The sequence below is a fragment of the Brassica napus genome, chromosome C7 (genome assembly GCF_020379485.1).
Source record: "Brassica napus cultivar Da-Ae chromosome C7, Da-Ae, whole genome shotgun sequence".
Lineage (NCBI taxonomy): Eukaryota > Viridiplantae > Streptophyta > Magnoliopsida > Brassicales > Brassicaceae > Brassica > Brassica napus.
In genome coordinates, this window is record NC_063450.1 from 53784195 (window position 1) to 53807945 (window position 23751).

The 23751-nt window shown below is 33.1% G+C and overlaps 2 protein-coding genes, 1 long non-coding RNA gene and 1 other non-coding gene across 4 annotated transcripts in view; 3 read left to right on the plus strand and 1 right to left on the minus strand.

The window, feature by feature from the left end:
- Positions 1–22549, plus strand: part of LOC125590184 — a 23881-nt gene extending 1332 nt beyond the window's left edge. The window contains exons 2-4 of the long non-coding RNA XR_007326387.1: positions 1335–1336; positions 1701–1706; positions 22294–22549. This is a non-coding gene — a long non-coding RNA (uncharacterized LOC125590184). The remainder of the gene's footprint in view (positions 1–1334; positions 1337–1700; positions 1707–22293) is intronic.
- Positions 4260–7220, plus strand: LOC106436958 (probable serine protease EDA2). Its single transcript, XM_013877912.3, has 11 exons — positions 4260–4536; positions 4617–4742; positions 4826–4981; positions 5564–5749; positions 5837–5953; positions 6033–6086; positions 6152–6223; positions 6312–6517; positions 6576–6745; positions 6818–6901; positions 6971–7220. The coding sequence occupies exons 1-11, from the start codon at positions 4357–4359 to the stop codon at positions 7084–7086; spliced, it is 1467 nt and encodes a 488-aa protein (XP_013733366.1). The 5' UTR covers positions 4260–4356; the 3' UTR covers positions 7087–7220.
- On the plus strand, positions 7352–7424 carry TRNAE-CUC. Its single transcript has one exon. It is a non-coding gene; the product is annotated as a tRNA-Glu (tRNA).
- LOC106408604 (cytochrome P450 84A1-like) lies at positions 13381–15681 on the minus strand. The gene is made up of 3 exons (XM_013849344.2): positions 15113–15681; positions 14581–15011; positions 13381–14209 (listed from the first exon to the last, which is right to left on the minus strand). The coding sequence occupies exons 1-3, from the start codon at positions 15618–15620 to the stop codon at positions 13589–13591; spliced, it is 1560 nt and encodes a 519-aa protein (XP_013704798.2). The 5' UTR covers positions 15621–15681; the 3' UTR covers positions 13381–13588.
- Positions 22550–23751: the final 1202 nt, after the last annotated feature.

Consider the following 23751-nt stretch of genomic DNA (forward strand, 5'->3'; position numbering starts at 1 on the left):
TAAGGTGGATGAAAGAAGGAGGAAGACCCAGGAGGAGCATTTGATAAAATCTGGATTACCAACGCAGAGATATGAGGCTGCAATCCGGGATCAACCATGGAAATGAGAGCCTACCATGGCCACGGTTGGAGCAAGCAGCGGTTCTACAGACTCTACATGTGTTTTGTCCAAGCACAAAAGGAAGCATGGAAGAAGACTTGTAGGCCTGTTATGGCTTAGATGGAGCCTTTTGAAATGGACATCAAGGGACAGTTGTTGGCTGCGGTTGGAAGAGATGGAGACAATAGGATTGTCCCTATTGCTTGTGGCTGTAGTGGAGATAGAGAATGATACAAACTGGGATGGTTGTGAAGCGTTTGGCCTTGGATTTGGGATTGGAAAATGGGAACGACTTTGTTATAATGTCTGACAAACAAAAGGTAAACACTTTGCTTTCATGATACTCAATGAATGTTTGATTCTTGTTTCTGATTTCTTTTTTTTTTCTGATCTTGTAGGGATAGTGAAGGCAGTTCATACCTCCTTCCAGAAGCTGAACATAGACAGTGTGTCGCCATATCTACGAGAACTGGAGGAAAGGTGGAAAGATCTAAGGTTACAGAGGTTCTTCTGGTTCATTGCAAGGAGCTACACTCCGTGGTATGTTCAACTAAAACATGGACGAGCTTAAGAACTATGATCCTGGCGCGCACATGCATCTCTGATAAAGACAAAGCCAGAGACTTGGTCTAGAGCTTTCTTCAAGATAGGCTCCTACTGCAATGATATCTGAACAAACTTGTGTGAGTCCTTCAACAAGACCATCAGGGAGCTAGGAAGAAAACCTCTGCTAGACTGTTAGAGGGATAAGCGCAATGTATGACTAGGAACTACAATAGGTCTAAGATGGCTAAGGACAGGAAGACTAGGTTCACCCCGAAGACACATAAAGAGTTAGACAGGGTTGAGAAGAAGTCAAAAGAATGTAGTCTGCGTTGGGCAATTGGGCCAGAGACTGAGGTGGAAGATAGAGACCAGTCATATGTGGTGAATTGGAGAATGAGACTTGTGCATGTCGAAGCTGGCAAATGAATGGTATTCCATGCATCCATGCTGCTAAGGTCATCCTTGGCGTGGGAAGAAAACTCTCTGAATTTGTTGCTCCTTTCTACACAACCTCTAAGTGGCGTGAAACCTACAGTTTTGGGATCAGACCTGTAAATGGGATGATAGAGTGGCCTCGGACCAATAGATTAGTGTGATTCCACCACCTAATCGAAATGGCAAGCCTGGTAGGGCTAAAAACCATGATCGAAAGAAGGGAACCAATGAGACAGTGTCTACTACCAAGTGAGTCGTGCGAACAGGGTAATGACATGCTCTAATTGTAAAGAAGAAGGGCACTACAAGAATACATGTCGGAAGGCTTTGTTGTGGAGCCCACCTAAGAAACCAAGAGGCAGACCAAGGAAATATCAGGTTAGGGTCTTAGTTTCTATCTCATTGTTTTTTAGCTCTCGGTAATGTGTCTAACAATTCATTTATATGTTGCAGGGACTACACTTTGGCGAGTCACAAGCTCAATCCTCAGAAGCTCAAACCTCACAAAATCAATCCTCACAAGCTCAAGCATCACCATGGGAAGTTCCTCAATCTTCAGAAGGTCATTCCTCACCAGCTGAAGCATCACAGACAGCATCGTGGGGAAGATGGTTTTTTAGATGCTTGTGTGTTGTTTATGATGGTCTCTGTCTGAATGCTTTCGTTTGTCTGTTGTTTATGATGATGTCTCTGTCTGAATGCTTTTGGAACAAGAACTACCTTTTCTTTCTTCTCTTCCTGCTGTTTAATTTGAAACTCTCAATGAAGATAGTGTTGGTTATTATCTTTGTGTTTTCATCATGTTGTTTATCTTGATGGTCTGTTCATTGGTGTGTTCATTTGTCCTTCTATAAACAATCAAGAAGTAAAACATAAACATTACTGAAACATTGTCTTAAAACATAGCCTTACATGAACCATGATTCTTACATAAACATAGCCTTACATAAACAGTCTCCTAGTAGCTATTCATAGACAACCCATCTGCTTGTCAAACATGATCAACACAAGACATATCACAACGCCTAAACAAACCACCGAAAAACCCACTTTCATGATCACATTCAGCTTCTTAAGTTCATTGCTCGCCTTCCTGACATCTTCTTTCAAGTCTTCCTCCACGGTTTTCATGCTTTCGATCTCCATTTTAATTTTCATAACATCTGATGCAAAGCATTCACTTTTGGCAATGCATCTTGAACCTCTTCGTAGACAGCTTCATCTACCCATTTATACAAGTGATCCTAGACACAAATCATGAACACAATCTTTATATTCAAACAATTTCTCACTGACTACCTAGCCATTGAATCTTATGTTCTTTCTTAAACACAATCAAATTAAACACTTACATTTTGAAACGTTGGGCATCTAAAGAAAGTTCTTCCTGGATTGACCTTCGTTTTTGATGTGTATATCCCAGTTCTTCGACCACATCCGCATTGCTCCGGGATACCACGAATTCCCATCGTATTCACAGACGAATCCTCACAACCCGAACTCATCATGCGATACTCGAAGAAGGAGAGATGAGAATCGAGATTCTTAAGGACGAAATCGAAGAGAATCGAGCTTGAATCGCGAACTGGATTTATGATTTCGCCCATTTAGGGTTTATACCAATCGGACGAGAAAACGCCGTCGTTTCTTTTTGATTCATTTAACTCGGATTCAAAGAGAATAAAAGAAACTGTGTTCGTATATCCATTGCAAAGTCCACTAGCTCAGTGGCAAAAACCCCTACCATTAAACCCGAGTGCAAGAGTTCGAGTCGATGGAACCCCATCTTTTTAATAAAAAAAGTTAATGTAAAACGCGTCGTTTCATTAATTTGTCTTTAACTCGGATTCGAAGAATAAAAGAAATTGTGTTCGTATATCCATTGCAAAGTCCACTAGCTCAGTGGCAAAAACCCCTACCATTAAACCCGAGGACACGAGTTCGAGCCGTTGGAAACACATATTTTTAATAACACAGCTATATAAACGACGTCGTTTGTCTTTAATCAGACAAAGTGATGAAACGACGTCGTATACTTTAACACCCAAAGTTAACGTCCGCTTAATTAACAGTTAACTCGGTTAACGGTGTGTTTATCTGGTCAGTCAATCGTAAGTTTCTTAATAAACCCGAAAAGTCAACAAAAGTTCAGGATTTTATTGGCTAGCCCATATGTCCAGGTTTCTTTTGGCAATTCCCTCAAAGTTCAGTGTTTTTTTGGTCGATTTCTCAAATTAAATCTATACTAACACATTTGATAAAATTCATATTTTCCAAAAAATTAGAAAAAATTACTTTAATGGTTAACTTCCTTAGTATATTCATATATATGATCATTTATCACACTTTATAGATATATATTATCTTCCATTATAAATATGCGATAGATTAAAAATATCCGAACATGTACGCTTCACCTTCAGAAAAGGATGATAGAACAAATGTATTAGGGTTCGGCTAATTTTATATTATTTAGAAACACATAGTTTTAATACCAACAACAACAAAAATTGCCGATAAGACTAGCGTGTTTCTTTTTTTGTCATTTTATCGATTTTGTTAATAGTCTGATGCAAGCATATCACTGATGATCAACTATGGCTGACGGTACTAGTTGAATGATATGCTTGTACGATTTCGAAATATCCAATAATAGACTAAATCTTGAAGTCGTGAATAAGAAGAGACGATGATTGATCATTATATATGATGATAAGAATTAATGTGCTGTAATAGTCTGAATGTGAGTAATTATAATATACGAGAATATAGTAAAAGCTAAAATGTCATTGATGGATTTGACAAACAGCAAACACTTCGGTGTTCATCGCAATTCCTCATATGAACCAGATAGGTTTTGATATTAGGATGATTAAGCTAATTGTAAAAAGTGAATGATATATAATCAAATGTATATTGATTTCAAATGATGTGTGGGTTAAAAGTAATTATACGTTACCATCAGAAAACAACATTAGTATTAGACCATTTGTTAATAATGGTTTTCCCTTTTTCTCTACTACATCAGTTTGTTACTCTTGCCAATAATGTGATTGATGGGCTAAATCTGTCATTATGGCCTGATGGATTTTTAAATGATGTCTGAGATTCGGCCCAGTATTGGGCCCATTAGACGGTCTGTTTTGAGAGTATTTGACTTTTTGACCAAAACTTATCAGTTCCGACTCTGTCCAATCATTACCGAGCTGTAATTTTTTTTCCGTTGTTGTCCGTTTGCTCTGAACTTAAACGGCGATCGAATTTTCACGGCGAGAAATGACGACGGCGATCGGCTATGCTTTACTCACGACATTCACTGTGCTGTTGTCGTATACGAGCTTGTCCCATGGATTACTACAGCCTCGTAGGATATCTCATGGTTTGTCCGCAAGCGGCAAGTACTTGACGAGAGATGAGCTCTGGTTCAATCAAACCCTCGACCACTTCTCTCCCTATGTAAAATCAAGATTCTTCGATTTGGTTAAAGGTGGAAACTTTTTATTTGATTCTGTCTGTTTTTTTTTTTGTGTCCTCAGGACCATCGCAAATTCGGACAGAGATACTATGAATATCTAGACCATTTACGAGTTTCGGATGGACCTATCTTTCTGATGATCTGCGGTGAAGGCCCTTGCAATGGAATCCCAAATGACTACTTAAGTGTATGAATGGTTCCTTCTCATTTTGATTTGATGGAAGAAGATAGTTTCTGAATTTTTGTAATAACAAACATTGTTTCTTTTAGGTGTTGGCGAAGAAGTTTGAAGCAGGCGTTGTTTCACTTGAGCATCGTTACTACGGAAAGAGCTCACCTTTTAACTCATTAGCCACTGAGAATCTTAAGTATCTTTCTTCTAAACAGGCCCTTTCCGATTTAGCTGCTTTCCGTGAATATTACCAGGCAAGCCTTCTTTGCTGTTTCTGTAATGTTCTAGAAGCTGCGTTTATAGTTCAGTGTAGGCTTGGGCGTTCGGAGTTCGGATTCGGTTAGAAATTTTGGATTTTCGGTACTATGCTCATAGTCTCATTTGGGTTTTTACTAACTTTGGGATGATCGGATTTGGTTCGGTTCTTTCCGGGTTTGGTTCAGATCGGGTTATAACTAATGTCTGACATCGTCAAAACATATTTGAAAAAATAATCAAAATTGACCAAAAAATACTCAAAATATATAAATTTTTCAAAAATCTAATTTAAACTAGTTAAAATTACCTTATACTTATATAAAAAGATTAACTTATTTAACTAAATTTGGGATATTTTTGGATCCTAGATCGGATTTCTGTTCGGTTGTACTCGAACCCGAAAGCACATAGCTCTCAAGTCTGGGTTGGATTTTTTTATAACGGTTCAGATCGGATTTCGGTTTTTTCTGTTCTGGTTAAGGTCAGGACATCGGTTTGGGGACTTTCGTTTGGGGTAAAAACGCTCAGGCCTAGATCAGTGGGCATGTAGTATATGAAATTTGTTTGTGTGGATGCAGGACTCTTTGAATGTTAAGCTAAATAGAAGTGGCAAAGTTGATAATCCTTGGTTCTTCTTCGGGGCGTCTTACTCTGGAGCATTGAGTGCTTGGTTCCGCCTAAAATTCCCTCATCTAACATGTGGAAGCCTCGCTAGCTCCGCAGTTGTTCGTGCTGTCTACGAATACTTTGAATATGATCAACAGGTCAAACCTTTGTTCCTTATGTATTTTTCATGTAAAGAGTTTAGTTACTGATGGAATCAAGTTTTGTTGTGTGTCTTGTTGGAGCAGATAGGTGAGTCAGTTGGACCGGAATGCAAACCTGTATTACAGGAGATTAACAAACTCGTGGAGCTAGGGCTTAAAGTAAACAATAAGGCTATGAAAGCTCTCTTCAATGCCACCGAGGTTTAGCTTTCTTGTTTCTGTTTCTGTTATGGAAATAAGAAGCCTCTCTAGAATCTAATGAAGTTTCTGATATATGCAGCTTGATGTTGATGCTGATTTCTTGTACTTGATAGCGGATGCACAAGTTGTTGCAGTAAGGATATAGATACTCATTTTTCTTTCTACTTTTAGATATTTTATCTTCAAGATTTTTGGCAGGTTCAATATGGAAATCCAGATAAACTATGTGTCCCTCTCGTTGAAGCTAAAAAGAACGGCAGTGATTTAGTGGTAACATATATCAACACTGGAAGAAGAACTCACACTGACTACAGTCTTTGTTTGCTAATAGATTGCTCTTGTGTGTGTGCAAGTGCAGGAAGCATATGCTAAGTATGTTAGGGAGTACTGTGTAGAAGTTTTTGGGTTAAGCTCTAAAACATATAGCAGAAAACATCTGCTAGACACTAGGATCACCCCAGAGAGTGCAGATCGGCTTTGGTGGTTCCAAACTTGCACTGAAGTTGCGTACTTCCAGGTGGCTCCTGCGAACGATAGCATCCGCTCTCACCAAATCAATACAGAGTAAGTAAAAACATGCTTTGTTTCATTTTACCATCATGCTTACAGGTGTGTTGTATAGGTATCATTTGGACCTGTGCAAGAGTTTGTTTGGGAAAGGTGTTTACCCTGAAGTGGATGCAACGAACCTGTACTATGGTGGTGATAAAATTGCAGCTACTAAAATCGTATTCACTAATGGGTCACAAGATCCATGGCGTCATGCGTCCAAACAGACCTCATCTCCTGACTGTAAGCATCCATTTACTTTCAGACAAATATTCTCTGTAAAAAAATTTAACAAGTTAATGTTTGATGACACAGTGCCTTCTTACATTGTGAATTGTCACAACTGTGGTCATGGAAGTGACCTTCGTGGATGTCCTCAGTCTCCAATGATCATTGAAGGTATATATATTACCAGCATCTGAACTGTATAGACAAGTAGTAATGAAACAAATTTTTTCTTATTTTTAGGTGATTCCAAGAACTGCAGTTCACCAGATGCGGTGAACAAAGTGAGGCAACATATAATAGAACACATCGACTTGTGGCTCTCTGAGTGTCGTGGAGTGCTTAGGAGTTCCATGTAGAGTCACACACCTCACACGCTCACGTTTCTGTTCAAATAAAACATCATATGGATGTTCCAAACTTGTAATCTATGTAACTTTAGCCTCCTTACTATGTACGTTTTGAACCTTTTTTATATGAAACTTCTGCTGTAGTTTCATGCACGGAAGATAAGTTCAAGGGTAGAGTAACGAGTCAAGTATAGTGAATGCGTGTTTTGTTCTAGATTGGTGTCTTAGCTATTGTTAATTGTTAGATACGTTTTATTATGTTTTAGTCCACAAATCCGTTGTAGTCTAGCTGGTCAGGATACTCGGCTCTCACCCGAGAGACCCGGGTTCGAGTCCCGGCAACGGAGTCACTTTTTTTGTTAATTCTGATTTTTTTTTTTTTTTTTTTAACTTCTGAGTTTTTAACACTAAATAAATCCGTGCCTATTACTGTATTACAATCTTATTCCAATAGGTTGGGGATAAAGCTGGAAGACTTCTAGCTGAAGTGCTACAAAAAAAAGGGCTTGTAAATAACAGAGTTCATGACTGCTGCAAGGAAATGAGTAGTTACCATACTGCCAAAACATATGTCACATCCATTGAATCGAATCTTAGATGAGTTTTGTTCTTTTTATATTTATTTAACAAACGATTGGTTGCATTTCGAGCTAGGTACATTCATTACCTAACTTGTAAGTATTTTTCTAATCCTTAAACGTTATGTTTCCACAGTTTATTCTCCCATGGATTAGTCCAACTGATTTGCATCACTGGTGTCGAGAATGTAAGCCATCTCTTTCAATATTATCCATAAAATTAGTTGATAGAGTGAATACTTAGTAATGGTGTTATCAGAAAGAAAGAAAAAAGAGGGAGAAAAAGGTATGAGATCGTTTTCGATAATTGTAAAGTTTCAATCATAAATCGTATGGATGCAAGGTTTTACAGGTGGATGTAACGTAACCAATATGGCGGAAGGTCACTCTTCATATCCATGGAGAACTCAGCAAATCCTATAGACTTGAAATGGACACTTATTACTCTGTTTTCGAGACACTCTCTAAACGACTAAACCGCATTAGATATGTGTCACATTTTACCAAACTTTACATGTTTGAATAGCTTTACAAAATAAAATAAAAAGTCGGTATACGTAAGACATTAGTTAAGGTTGTCTTCTGTTTGTTTGTAGTCGTCGGCTTTGTTTTCTCAACATTTTTAGACGCCGGCGAAACACGAGAGCTTCTGTTTTGTAATTTATTTGTATGAAACGTCTTCGTGCTGAATAATTCAATGTCTTCATTGAACTTTCTTGTACCCTTCCTTTTATTATGAAAAGGTCAAAAAATATTACAAAAGGTATGCTTAAAAAAAAAGGTCAAAAAGTATTACAAAAATATGAACAAAAGGAAACGGTGGTCTAGTGTTACGCCGACCATGAGACTCTCAGAGCATGCTCTGCGCAACGGTGAGACTCATTGACACTCATTAGAGTCTTTAGCGACAAGGACATTTCGGATTAATTTTGGATATTTTGAATTTTTTTTTTTTTAAATGACCATTCACTGACCGCCACATAGTCGTGGGGACCCGCAAATAGTGCAAGGATTCACTAAGAAAAAGTCCTTATTTAGGAATTTTAAGGATTGAATCCTTAGCTTTTGGTGGGATCCACTGATTATTTAATTATTTTTTCCCTAAGGACTCATACTTAAGGATTCCCATTGTGCATGTCCTTAAGCAACTCGAATTCTAAGTCATCCCACTGTACTTCACTTTGTGGCCACACAAATATAAACCTATTTTACGGCCCATTTAAATACTCAGAGTGAGAGTCCATCCGTGGACTTAAGATATCCTCAAAATTAAACAAAAAAAATAGATAAAAATTGAACTTTTCTTTTCCGAACCTACACTAATTTATTGGTTATAAGTTTTAGAAGCAGGTTAATGTGTTATAAATACTATCCCTATGTTTTAAATTACTAAAATTTCCGTTAAAGTTTCAGTTTTTACATATAATAAAATCAAATTAAAGTTTTAGTTATAAACACATTATGATTAGCAATCTCAATAAATAAAATATTACTGATTCCATAAATTCATCTCAATGTATTGCTAATCATAATGTATTTATTATTAACTAATAAAATACAGTATATAGAAAACTACAAAAAATATCTTTTTAAAAATATCTTCGTTTAATATTCATCTTTGAAAACAGAAAATAACAAACAAATAAAGTCTAATATTTGCCAACTTCCCATCATCATAATTTAATGGTAATAAATTCAGCCATTGACTACTCATTGAGTTTGCTTTAAATTTGTTTCTTCATTTTGCGTTTCCGTGACAAAAACTTGTCGTGTGGACATGCAACTATTTACCTTCCGGTTTTAATTTTTGTCAACATTTTTTTATATTCCGGCATGCCGCTCGAGCCAAAATTATAAGTTTTTTTTTTGTTTTACCCTTTGGAGTTGATGGAAACAAGTGCAATGTTTTTATACATAGATTGAAAAGAACGGTGGTATAATACCTTCTCCTTTTTAACAGAAGTGAAGTTGCGAGTGATTGAAAATGGAGGACCAGTTTTTATCAAAAAAGAAAATGGAGGACCAGTTGAAATTAAATATATTTAGCCATTTTAAGTATTTTCTGCCATCCCTTTCTCTCGTCATATACCATATGACAGTGCATAATTCATTCAGTAGATGATGAAATAAGATTCGTTTTCGAGTGTATATTTAACAAATTATTCTCAATAAGGGTGTCAGATCGCTTTCAGTCAAACAACAATTGAAAGTTCAACAATAGTTTTCAGATTGGTGTAAGAAGGTTTGATGATATCAGTATAGAAAAAAATCGTGAGAGCTAATTAATCGTACGTATATAATACATTCACCTCTCGATCTCAACATTACAGGTAACTATGTGAACAATATGGTGGAAGGTCACTCCTCATATCTATATATGGACTACTTAGCAACTCGGAATTCGACAAAACGTAGGTATAGTGATTTTGTGTAAGCAATTCAGACTCCAAATTTGACAATCATTAGATCTCTCCTCTTATTGTTTATATTCCATTTATAAATCAACGAAGTGAGATTCTAAAATATTCGTATATGATATTAGAAATAATAGGTCGACCTTCTGTCTTCGCATTTATTTTTATCATGTTCACATATTGTTCTGAATTACAGTCAACAAAAAAAAGTTAATACTGTACATAGACATTAAGGGTTTCTTTTATTTTGTTTGTTTGTGAATTATCATCGGCTTTGTTTGAACGTTCCTCAACGCCGGCGAAAGACGACAACTTATGCGTTGTTATTGTTTCGAAACGTCGTCGTGCTGAATCTACCACCACTTTTTACCGTTTTCTCTGACCATGCTGGTCTTTCTTAGCTACCATGCCCGTTTCCTTTTCTACTAAAAAGGTCAAAACTGAAAATTGAAAATGTGGATTCTGATGTTTGTATTTATGGCTGAAAGAAGTTCGATACTTTTTTCTTTTGAGGTCCTGTTAATTTCTCTTTTAATCTGGTTACTGTGTAAAATAACTAAAAAAAATACTCAGTTGTTTAGTAACATGTTTTGAAACAGCGCTTCTGTCTCATTTATTAAGGTGTCCATGTTATGTTCTTCATCGCTCGTGATCCAGCCAAGTGATCAGAAACATTCAATGGTAACTATAGAAAACACGAGATATTTTTTTTACATTCACGGCCTCAACTGTTTCACGGATCTATTCCAATCCATTCATCACTGCATTTATTTCAAAACAATCTAATTAAGTATCCACTATCCAGTACCAATCAAAAGAAATGGGGTCGCCTGACTGAATTGTCCCTACTCCCTACAATCAAAAGTAAAAATATTTATGAAAAATGATTTTTAAAAGCTAAAATTTAAGCGAAATGTCAGTTTTTGGTATATTGCTATAACAGTTTGACTTGAATAGGTGATGGGTCGAGAAGTGTCTTCTCTAGAAGACAAGACAAACCCTACCCGAACCAACCTCTTTGCAAAGATGTGACAGAAAGTTAAGCCTTATGTTAAATCGTTTGGCTTAGAGCTAATTTTGGCGATGTCTACTCAACTCTTCCCAACACATTGCTCGTCTGTAAAATTGTCATTTTCTTATGCTTCCAACACACACGAAAAATATATGTCAAGCATTAAATATCTTTTGAAAATTTTCTGTATGTGTTATATATTTTGCTTGGGACATACTCCCTTTCTGAATAAGTGTCACTTTGACATTTTTCACACAAATTAAGAAAGCAACGGAAATATATGTAAGTTATTATCAATTATATTTCTCTGACCAATAGTATTTGAGATAATAAAATTATTTATAAAATCAATGCAGTTTTCAATTAATTTTCAGCTGAAAATAAGTATAATTTACATCGAAATTGTAAAATGACACTATTTTTATAACAAAAAAATGTTAAAATGACACTTATTATGAAACGGAGAGAATATTCAATACCGCAAATAATATATGCAATTATTTTGTGATATTGGATAATCCACGTATGGTACATACGTACGTGAATATGAATGTGCTACGTGTGTATATCTACTACAAATCTAACGTATTTGAGTGATTTGCAATTTATTGCTTTCGCCAAGGTAGATGCAATGATAAATTCAATAACTACGGGATGCATTATGGCTGTTATAATACTTCTAGCTAATTATTGTATGTGTAAATATTTTATAAGTGAATAGTTTTATAACTAGAAGGTGATTTGGGCTTTTAACACGCATATAATTTTTCAGGGTGAGTGTAGTCGCGATTCACTGAATTTTTAATATATGGCATTATTTGAACTGGCTAAATAAATTTTTATGTTGAGAGGAGTTGATCCCTGGCTTGGATTTTTAGAGCAACTCATTCTCAGCAAATGAATAATTTGGATATGAGTTTTGATATTCAGCTAGAAATTGCACCATCGATGGTGTTTGAATTAAGTTATTAACACATACGTAAATGGTAGGTGCATGTTATTGTACTATCATGTTACGTATCTAATCCTACCAAGAAAACAAATAGGCTTTCAAAAGAAAAGGAAGAATTCTACAACTATTTTATATACAGTTGTTTCACCGCAAATTTCAGAACTTCTTACTTTTAAGAAACCATCTTCTAATACACCAATTATGATAATGACATATATATTTCATATAAAAGAAAAGACATAACTATCTAATAAACTAATAAAAGTTGTCGTCAAAAGACATTTTGTTATATAAATTGAGAAGTGACATATTCTTATACCAAACAATATCTAAACTTAACCGTGGCTTCTAGCTCTGGTGGTAAAGGGCTCACGGCTGTGAGTTCCGCCACCTAGGTTCGAAACCCAGCCACTAAAAAATTTACATGCGGATTCCCCAGTACCCGAGACCGAAGACCGTTCACGATGAGCCACATGGTGACGTCCTGGCAGCGTTCTTGCTCGCTTCGGTCTCTAGTCTGGACCACCACGGTGGAGCCAAAACACTCGGTTATAAAAAAAAACAATATCTAAACTTTAAATACAAATTGAGTTTTAACTCGGTAATATTACCATTTGATATAAAAGTAAGAAAATTAGAATAAATAAATATACAATATAGAAAAATTTCCTAAGATAACCCTTTTAAATTTTTGTCACAAAAATAGTCCTCAATAAGAAAAATGACCAAAAGAAGTTTTATTAAAGAGTAAAAATACATTTATATCCTAAGGTTAAATAATATATACTTAGGGTTAGAGTTAAGAAGTGGAGTTTTGACGATATGGTTTTAAATTTTAAAAAATTAAAAATTAAAATTAAAATTTTCAAACTAAAATGGGCTATTTTGATCATTTTCTTTATTGATGGCTATTTTGTGAAAAAACTTAAAAATGTTATTTGATAGAATTGCCCTACAATATAAGAAAAACTAAATAATAAGTAAATATACAATATAATAAATGAAAAACTTTATCAAATATCTATATGAAAAATATATATAATTTTATGTTTTTTCGAAGTAAATATGTATTCATTCAAACATACAATTCAAAATTTTGTTGTTGTTCAGAATACAAGATCCAAATGAATAGCTATATAGTTAATATTTGAAAATCAAAATAACTCTGCGCGTAGCGCGGGTTAACTTCTGGTTTAAAATACAAATCGAGCTTTAACTTGGTTTTACAGGTTGCCAAACTCTTTTAAGTCTTAGACTCATGGTGATGGAAATTTGTGGGTAGGTTATAAAATTTCTAACGAATGCAATACTCTTAATAGTTTACCTACGTAATATGCAAAGGTAATGTAGATAAACAAAAAAAAACTATATTTGACCAGTTACAATCGAAACAAAGAGCCATTTATGTTTTCATCCAGACCACACGTGATACACATACATACATATAATAACATCCACAAATGTTCAGTGCTACATTTGACTTTTCAAACTCTTTCCAAGAACCATACCAACCCTTCGTTTGGTTTTACACCCGCCACGTGCTACGAACCATAACTTAGACAGCACAAATCAGGCGTGTGCTAGGCACGGCGAAAAGACGAGTGGCTTTAGGAGCCGTGAGACCAAACACGTCGTTCATGTCTAGCTCGCTCGGTTTCATCCCATCAGGTAATTTCCATGTGAAGCAGTGTAATATATGAGCAACGGCTAACTCAAGCGCGTATAACCCGAGTTGCATACCCGGGCACGATCTACGACCCGACCCGAATGGTATAAACTCGAAGTTACTTCCTTTAAAATCAGCTACTCCCGGTTCTAAAAACCTCGACGGTCTAAACGTTTCGGCGTCAGGCCAAGATTTAGGGTCACGTCCAATCGCGAACGCGTTGATCATAACGCGAGATCTCTTGGGAACGAAGTAACCATCGATCTCAGTGTCCTCTGCGGTTTCGTGGAGGAGGAGTGGGATCGGTGGGTGTAGCCTTAGGGTTTCTTTGAGTGTGCATTTCAGAAAAGTCAACTTCTCGATGTCTGATTCTTCCAGACGTCGGTCAAGTCCGACAACTTCTGCGAGTTCTTGTTGGACCCGTTTTAGATCCTCTGGGCTCCGTAATAACTCCGTTAAGGCCCACTCTATTGCCGACGCTACCGTTTCCGTTCCTCCGAACATGACGTCCTATTAAATTCAATAAATCAATTCAAATTAGATTTTAAAATGTAAACAGAAATAAATTGTTAGCTCAAAGACGGTCAGATTATATTTACGTGTGATTTATATTACCTTTGTAAGTGTTTTTTACATGTTTCGTATTTTAGGTCTTTTCTAAAACTTTATATTTTTATGAGTTTTTACCATCAGTAAATGACGTCATTTTCCCCTAATGCTTACGCAAAATCTCTAATATCATATGGACTACTTGTAAATACAGAAAGTTACCATCCTCATTTAGACAAAAATATGAATCTAGTGGTTTGATGGATAAGTTCGATGGTGTGACGCATTAAGAATAACGAATGTGCCTAGTGGTCTTTTGAAAAAGAAATTACCATGATGATTGCTTTGATATTGTCACGGGTAAGTTTGATAGAATTCTGAAGATCCGTCGTCTCGCTCACTAATTTGGCCTCTTCACTGTAAAAAGCAAGAAGATCATCAACCATATCGGTATCACCAACATATCCATCATCAACAGTGTTTTGATTCTCTTTCTTCTTCATATGTTCGTCGATGATATCGTCAATAAATCCGTCTAGATCATTACGGGCCTTCACGAGCCGCTTGTTTATCCCTTGTGGATCGATCCACCCGAAATATGGTATGAAATCTGCTACGTTGAAGGCTCCAAAAAGTTTAGAGAACTCTTGTAAGATTCTTATGAACTCGTCTTGTCCCTTTTCGCAAGCTGACCCGAACGCTGCCCGGTAAGTTATGTTTCGGGTCAGGGCGAAAATTTGCTCCCCGACGTTTATAGACTTACCTACATTTTTTTTGGTATGGCTGTTAAAATACGTATAAAAGAGAGAAACATTGTTTGTTGTTTTTACTTTTTACATATTTTACCGCACATAGCTAACTTACCAACGTTACTAGATACCGACCGGATCATTTTGTCCACCTCATCTCGAACAGAAGCCCATGACTCCGCACGTTTACGGCTAAACACCTTCATGACACACACTTTCCTCATCTGTCTCCAAAACGGTCCGTAGTGAGCGAACGCCATGTCGGCTCGGTCATAAGTCAAATAGCTTATAGCTATCGTTGCCGGCCGGTTCGAGAAGATGCTGTCTTGGACTTGGAGGACTTGTCGAGCCACATCAGGTGATGAGACGGCATACATATGGAGGAAGCCCATGCGGAGATGGCACAAGCCGCCATATTTTTTAGCTAAGTTGGCTAAACCACGGTGGGTGAGTTGGTCCATCATTAACATATTTCCTATGATGGGCCAACCACGTGGACCGGGTGGGTAAGACCTTCGCCGTCGTGTGATGAGGCCGATGAATATGAAAAGTGAGACGACGATGAGAATAGCCGTTGTGGGATCTAATACTTGACTTAGTGTTTGTGATACAGAAGACTCCATGATTTTTCTTTTTCTTTTTCTGTAAGAGGTCTATCAGGCAAAGTTCGCCATTTTGGGATGTGATCAGAGAGGTGGGTTTTATAATCAAGGTATGGTCAAATTCTTGGGTTCACCTCCTAGGCTGAACCAACCAATAGTGTTTGAATATTTGATATTTGATATTTTTTTTAAAAAAGAAATAAAATTAAATATCCGAATTAGATTATATTTTTAAAATAAAATAATAAAATTACATAAAAATAGTTACAAAAAATAAATTAATTAATATTGTTAAGTCTTTAGCAAAATACTAAACCCTATACCCTAAATCCTAAACCCTAAACGTTAAGCCTTAAACTTTGGATAAACTCTAAACCGTTGGAATATCTTAAACCCTAAATCATACATTAAAAACTAAATTTTAATAACACTAAACCCTAAATCCTAATCACTAAACCCTAAACCCTTGGGTAAATCATAAACTTTAGGGTTTAATTTTAAATATTTTTTATTTAGAATTTATGATTTATCCAAGGGTTCAGGGTTTATCCAAGGGTTTAGGGTTTAGTGATTAGGGTTTAGGGTTTAGTGTTATTAAGATTTAGTTTTTAATATATGATTCAGGGTTTAAAATTTTCCAATGGTTTAAGGTTTATCCAAGATTTAAGGTTTATAATTTAGGGTTTGGAGTTTAGGATTTAGGGTATAGGATTTAGTATTTTGCTAACGGTTTAACAATATTTTTGTAACTATTTTTATGTATTTTTATTGTTTTATTTTAAAAATATAATCTTCTTTGAAAATTCAATTTTGTTTTCTTTTTTAAAAGATATCAAATATCAAATACTCAAACACTATTGATTGATGAACCTAGGAGGTGAATCCAAGAATTTATCGTCCCATTTATTGACATTTTTCTAATTACCTAGTGTGGTTTAGATTAGTTCTATTTATCTAGTGTGACTTAGTTTTCGTCACTCACATGTGCAACAAGTATTATTTAAGTTACAAAAAAAACTTTTTTTTATTATATGAAAATAAATAGGAAATCAGACAAATTATAAAGGATATTCGAGCATTATGATGAAGTAATTATTGGTTTTTAGTGGATTTTGTTATACTAGTGGACTGATGAAAATTTAAAACATATTGTTAGAAAATGAATATGTATGTGACTGGTTCGCTATAATATTTGATGATCGTATAAATATAAGTTGTTTCCCTTAATACATAGTAGTTTGAAATTAGATATAATTTTTATATAAACAAATGATTAATTTTAGAAACAATGAGAAATCTCCATATGTATATATATATATTCTGATTATCCGCATGTATGTTATGTCATTTTAAAATTGATAATTTAAACATTTAAAATATTTTAACAAATTATACATATTAAGTATTAACAGATTAACTATATTTAGTATTACAAGATTAAAAATTATTAACCGATTAAACTGTTTTATATTTTATATCCTAAAACAGAAACATATTTTAACATAATATATTATAATAATAATAGATTTAATTATTTTGTTTATACATATATTACATACTCATTATAATTTAAATGTTAAAATTTTATATCAAAAAGACAGCTTAGGTGAATGGATTTTATTTTTCTGAACTGATAAGAAATAACCATGGGAAAATATCATGTTTACCATTTTTATGGTACCATTATTTATCTTTACCAACACTAAATAAACATTTTCAAAAATATCTTAGTCATTAAGTGACAAAAGACTATTATACTTTTGTTTTATATATATATAATAAATATTTATTTAAATAAAAAAATATGTTTTCGAATTACATTTTTTCAAATTCGAACTTTTTATAATAAAAATTCAATTTTTTTTTCAATTTTCTTTTTGAAAATCAAAAATTATGTTTGTAACCATTTTTAAAAAATTATATATATTTCACATTCCAAAAACTCTACTCATCTCTCAACTCTAAATCCTAAGTCTAGATGAGTTAACCCTAGGTGTATAAATGTTTTTTACCTTCATTAAAGCGATGATAAAAATGGTTAGTGTAAACATAAAAAAAATGTTATTATGAATTTGGTATCTGTGGCAATTTCCCAGTGACCACTTAACATGTCATAAATATATAAAGAGTAATTTATTTTCAAGACAATATAATCAGTATTGTTTAATAATGCAATATTGTAGTAAATGTTTTAAATATATAACAGTCATTACATATAAGAAAGTAAAGAAATATTCTAAAAATTCAGATGTAATGTGAATGAATAATAAAATGGTCAGTAATCATATTCTCCAAGATTAGACATCCACATTTCATTTTATTCCTACTTTCACATAAACAGAAGATTCCACTTTAAAATGTCCTGCTATTCTTATGTGTTCACCAATTAAACATTACTGAAAATATCCACAACTTTAGTTTGTGGCTTCTAACTGGATGAAGCAAAGCAAACAAACAAGTACATAAGGTCTATTAATTAATTATTATATTAATAGAAAAGCTCTAAAACTAGATATAGACCGACCACAAGCGGTGAGTACAGACAGTCGAGTAATTAATTACAACAACTACTCTTAACTCATGTCCGAACGCGGCGGCCGTGCGTGACCGATTAAGCGGTGGGTGGCCATGGTGGTTTCGTCAAACAATTAGTAGAGAGGTTAATAGTATTTAGGCATGAGACTTATTATCCGAGATCCGGATTCGATCCGAGATCCGACGCGGATCCGCTCCGAAAATCCGGATCCAGATAGTAAAATGTTGGATCCGTCAAGACCGGATCCGGATCCGGATCCGGATATCTTGATTTTTTTAGTCCGGATATCCGGATCCGTAATTTTTATTGGTAATTATTTTAAAATTTATATATATATATAATATAAAAACTAATTTTATTCATTATATTTTCATTTTTGTAATAGTATATATAAATTTTATAATACGACATAGAAATAATTAAAAATATTATATACATTTTTTTATTTTTAAATCATTGTTAGTATTTTATATATATATTAATATTATTTTTTATTTATTTTAAAAATCCGGATCCGGATATCCACCGGATATTACAGTGTTTAGAAAGATATCCGACACCTGAATATCCGAGAATCTCAAATCCATATAAGAATAATAAAATCATGGATCCACCTGATAAGAATCTGGATATCTTAAAATACCCCGGATATCCGATCCATCCCATGCTTAATAGTATATTAACTAATAGCTCAAAATCTTAGACATTGACTAATAGAGTGATAAGGCACCTTTTTGTCGTTACTAACAAGGTGTATTTCGTTCGCATCTAAACAGTTTTTTTTTTGTAACACACACATCTAAACTATACGGTTTTATGCTTTTATACGTAATGTATTAACCTTCAATTACATAGTTTTAATTATTATTATTTGACATAAAGTTATAATTATTATTCAAACATGTCTACCCGTCTGATCGGTCACCGATGAAGTGATTAGTGTCCAACCGCTTGCAAACTGTCTCAAATTGCATTTTAAAGCAAACACAGTTTTTCTTTTTGAACGATGACCACCAACAGATATATCATACAGTAAATCCTTTCCAAAGTCTAACCATATGTTTTCCTTGCTTCTAGTAAAGGCCGACTCTGGTTCTAATATAATGGATTAGTGCATAATCGATTTAGCTATAGCATAGTCAAGGAAGAAACAATTGATTGCTATTGTTTATCTATTTTTTAGAAGTGATATTTTGATTTCTACTTCTCATTAGTTAGTCTTTTAATTTTAATTTTCCAGCTTCACCAACGAGTTTTTTTTTTTTTTGATAAAAAGATTCACCAACGAGTTTCTGTGATACATGCAAACAACATAGGAAAAAAATCTAGCCAACTAGTTTTTTTCTGAAACTAAGTCAACTAGTTTACTCCAAGATCATAACTTTGTATGTCACATTTATATCACGAAGGTGTGCGTAACAATGCATGTTTCGCACTTGGCAAACTCGTTAGTTCTGTAATCATATAAATTAAACCATCCATAATTTTAAAGTATACATTCGTTAACGTATTAAATGGTCAAGCTAATACGTGTCATAATTATTTAATTTAGATTCAGATAAAATTGAAATCATATGTAAGATTTTGATTAACATTATAAATTATGATATTATTAGTAAATTAAGATTCAAATGGGATAAATTCACATATTAAAAATGATATCACAAGAATATAAAATTTTAAAGCTTTTTAACATTTTTTTTTTGGTTTGTTCTATAAAAACATTATTAACATTTACTTTACTATAAAATTTGTTCTATCATAATAAAATTATGTTTTATTAGTATTTAATAATTAATGATCAACCGTTAAATTTTAATGAATTTTATCAGATTTTGTTAATTGTTTAATTATTATTGGTTTACTTTTATTAAAATTTGATAATTAAAATTTAATATATGAAAAATATATAAAATTGTATTTATAGAATAAGTAAAATATTTTATAATATTTTATGCACAAATACATTAAATTAATTTGCATATTTTGAAGAGTTGAATTTAAATATGTTAGAGTGAAATTTCCAAATTGCCCATTCCTAACTATAACAAATAAATTTGCAGTTTGTACCTTTCATTATAAACAAAGTTTCATCAATTTTGTTATTATAACTTATTTAAAATCACCAAAAAACTGAAAAAGAGTGCTGACAAAACAAAAAACTGAAAAAGAGTTTATCGTTATTTTATTGTATTGTAAGTCAATTTGAGCATGATTTATGTTAAATTAATTAGTTGCAAATAATGTTTGGTAGGTAGCAGTAGGTAGTTGCAGATAAACTTTTGGTCAGCGAAATAATTAGTTTATTTTCACCCTGGGTTCTTGTTGTTTAAAACTTACTTATATTAAAATAAGTTAAATTGAAGTTGTTGATATTGTGAAAGTTTTCTTGATTAAGTTTATCAAATACTAATTAAATTAATCAATAATTATTAGTTCCACCAAAAAGTATTAAAAATAAATCTAAAAATCTTCAACTAAATGACACTTAAACAACCACGTACATGTTATAATCATAAATCAAAAGGAATGTGTAAACTACAATACATAGTTTTTAATGATCAAAATTAAAATATATATAACATATTTTTATAGTACTCTTTTAACAACTAGTTATATTAAGATAGATGCCCAACAAGTTTAGAAAGATACAACCAGAAACAAGTTCAACCACAAAGTTTCAAAAAAAAAAAGTTCACACAAGATGAAAGAAGAAACAGTACAAGAGGATAAATGATAGAAATGTTAAAGGTAGCATGACGAACAAACTAATATTCTTGTGGTTTTTTTTTTGTCATTATTCTTGTGGTATTTAGAATTATTTTTACTATTTTAAAATTACATTATCATAACCTAGACTAATATTCAGTTTATTTATAATATATTAAAAAATTGTTTCTTTCCTTTTGCTAAAATTTGATTAATTTATATTCAAAAATACATTATCAGAAATTAGTAATAATATTTGGGAGATACTATAGAAATCCATTTTCATATTTTTATTTTAAAATATTTTGATAATTACTATACATCTAAGAACTCGTTTTAATCCTTTATTGTATTTTTGAAATCTCTATGAAGTTATAAATATAGAATACGAATTTTATACTGTTCTATTTTAGTAGAATATTTCAGTTTTTGAAAAAGAAATCCATCTCATTGTTTATAATAACTGTCTATTTTAGTATTTTCCCAAAATGATTTGCCCTCGATTTAGGGCCGACGTCCGAAGCCAACCGCTATCCACAAAGGACAAATATTTCCTTTTCATCTCCATAATATAATAAAATTAATTAAAATCTTAAAGAAAACAATTACCCCATCTTTGCTTGACAAATCAATTACGTCGACATTTATTTTAGCAAGTCAACTCTTTCCATTAACGTTTTTTCTTTATAATAGGAAGATTTTGGATCGAATTCTAGATTACTTTTCAGTATTGATGATTTATGGATGTCTTTTTGTTGTTGTCATCGACGTAGATATATTCATATAGATTCTGCAAATTACTATGGTAATTATGCATCCATAAAAACGAAGAAAAACTGCGTACTATTATAAATATATTCATATAGATTCTGCAAATTACTATGGTAATATTGCGTACAAGATTTTCCGCCCTTTTATTATGCGTAGAAATAAAAAATTGTTAGATAAAACTTTGAAGATGATCTTAATTAGCTAGTTGCTCATCCTTATTAAACATCTAAGGCTCTCTTTAGAAACATATTAAACTAGTTCAAGAGAAAAATATATAACAGTTTTTTCAAAAAAAAAACAAAAAATATTTAACAGTAGAAAGAAATGGAAGTCGAGTCAATTTTCAAACTATGTAATAATAATATTTGAATATTATGTTCCATTAGTCAAACTGAAAATAGTGGTTCTTTAAAAAATGTCGCTTAGAGATTTTAAATAATTTTTGTAATCCATTTAAATACTTTTTACAAAACAATATTTAAAGTATTTTAGTATTATTTTATTATTAGTTTTAAATATTACAAAGTATTAACAAAATATTACAAATTAAAAACTGTATCATTAAAATAAAATTTGATTCACGAAACCATACTAATATTAAAACAGAAATGGTACTTGTGAGACTTTAAATTGCCATCGCATGGGATATGTAAGACATTCAAGATAAACTTACAGAAGTTGACGGGATGTGGTAGCTCACTTGGTAAGGACCTTGTGGGCCAATTGTCATGCTCACGGGTTCGACGCCAAGCGGAGGCGAACTACCCAATTCTGTCATCAAATGCGGTACTGGGTGTTGGGCCTTGTCCCCAGCCCAGGTAAAGCCCTCCCGGGTGAAGTGGACCGCTGCCTAACCGGGCCCAGGGGAATGACCCACGTAAGTGGGGAACCCCTGGATTATCAAAAAAAAAAAAAAAAAAAAAAAAAAAAAACTTACAGAAGTTTCAAAAAAGTTGTCGTAGATTATATAAGTCCTTCACCGAGTAATATAACAGAAAACACAAAACTACACATACGAAAATCATACGATGACAAATTTACGTATTGACATTTGAATTGTAAAATTATTTTTGGTAAGTCTTGAGCTTGGGTTTGCGATGAAATGGACTTTCTATTCTTCGTAAATTTTATTATTGGTAAGTCTATGAATTTCGAGACTCGAAAAAGCTAAAATAATGCTTTCAGTTTTTCTTTAGCGGACAAAAAGAAAAAAAAAATAGTAATCAATTATTATCCGTAGCAATATTGGATAGCTAGAAGTGGTGATGATTTAGCGGCATACTCAGGGGCGGTACTGAAATTTTGGGGCATACTGTTGTGTCTATGCAAAAACTTTTTTACGAATTTGGAAGCCTAAATTTTTATTTCGAGGATCTATCTGTATGTATTTAAAAAAAAAAAAATTGGAGACCTGTAGCAAATATTTCACTTAGCATGGTCTAGGGCCGTCCCTTAGCATAATAAATACTAGGATTTGATAAAAATAAATCCGAACCAATCCGGACCGATTGGATCTTGTTTTATGGTATTTCAGATTATAGATATTATCTTTACCAAACGCGAGCTTAAATGGATATCCATTAGAACCCCGGATCATTCAAAATCTCAAAAAAAAACTTGTACCAAACATGATTTCAATTCTTAATATATATGTACCTAAAATACACTAAGATATTATTGAGCATCTAAAATAATTATCTATTATATGAAAGCTGATGGTTGAAGCCTGAAAATTTTAGATTTTAGTTTTTTTCGCTGAATAATGTTTCTCATTTCATGAAAATTTGGTTTTCATTTTATGTTTTCATTTATTTAGTTTTCTTTTTTATCAATAAATATGTTTACATTTCGTTTGATTTTGAATGATCACTTTTGATGTTTCTTTCTTATTTTTGAATCGATTTTACTTATGTGAGGATTACAAAATAGGCAAATTAGATTTCGGTTTTTTCCAATCGGATTTCATAAAGGGATATTCAATTTCGTTTGGATAAAGGGATATTTAAAATTCATAAACTCTAAATAAAAAATATTTAAAATTGAATATCCCATTTCGAAATTGAATATCCCTAGTAAATAAAGGGATATTCAATTTCGTTTTTTTGTGAAAAAGTTCAATTTCGTATTTGAGCCATT

Bases quoted from the DNA above. Each gene is read 5' to 3' on its own strand.
- LOC106436958 (XM_013877912.3), top strand. From the start codon at position 4,357: ATGACGACGGCGATCGGCTATGCTTTACTCACGACATTCACTGTGCTG. The intron at 4,537-4,616 runs GTAAAATCAAGA...TTGTGTCCTCAG, and splicing joins TCGACCACTTCTCTCCCTAT to GACCATCGCAAATTCGGACA. The intron at 5,750-5,836 runs GTCAAACCTTTG...TTGTTGGAGCAG, and splicing joins ACTTTGAATATGATCAACAG to ATAGGTGAGTCAGTTGGACC.
- LOC106408604 (XM_013849344.2), bottom strand. From the start codon at position 15,620: ATGGAGTCTTCTGTATCACAAACACTAAGTCAAGTATTAGATCCCACA. The intron at 15,012-15,112 runs GTAAGTTAGCTA...AAAAAAATGTAG, and splicing joins GTCGGTATCTAGTAACGTTG to GTAAGTCTATAAACGTCGGG. The intron at 14,210-14,580 runs GTAATTTCTTTT...TGAATTTAATAG, and splicing joins ATATCAAAGCAATCATCATG to GACGTCATGTTCGGAGGAAC.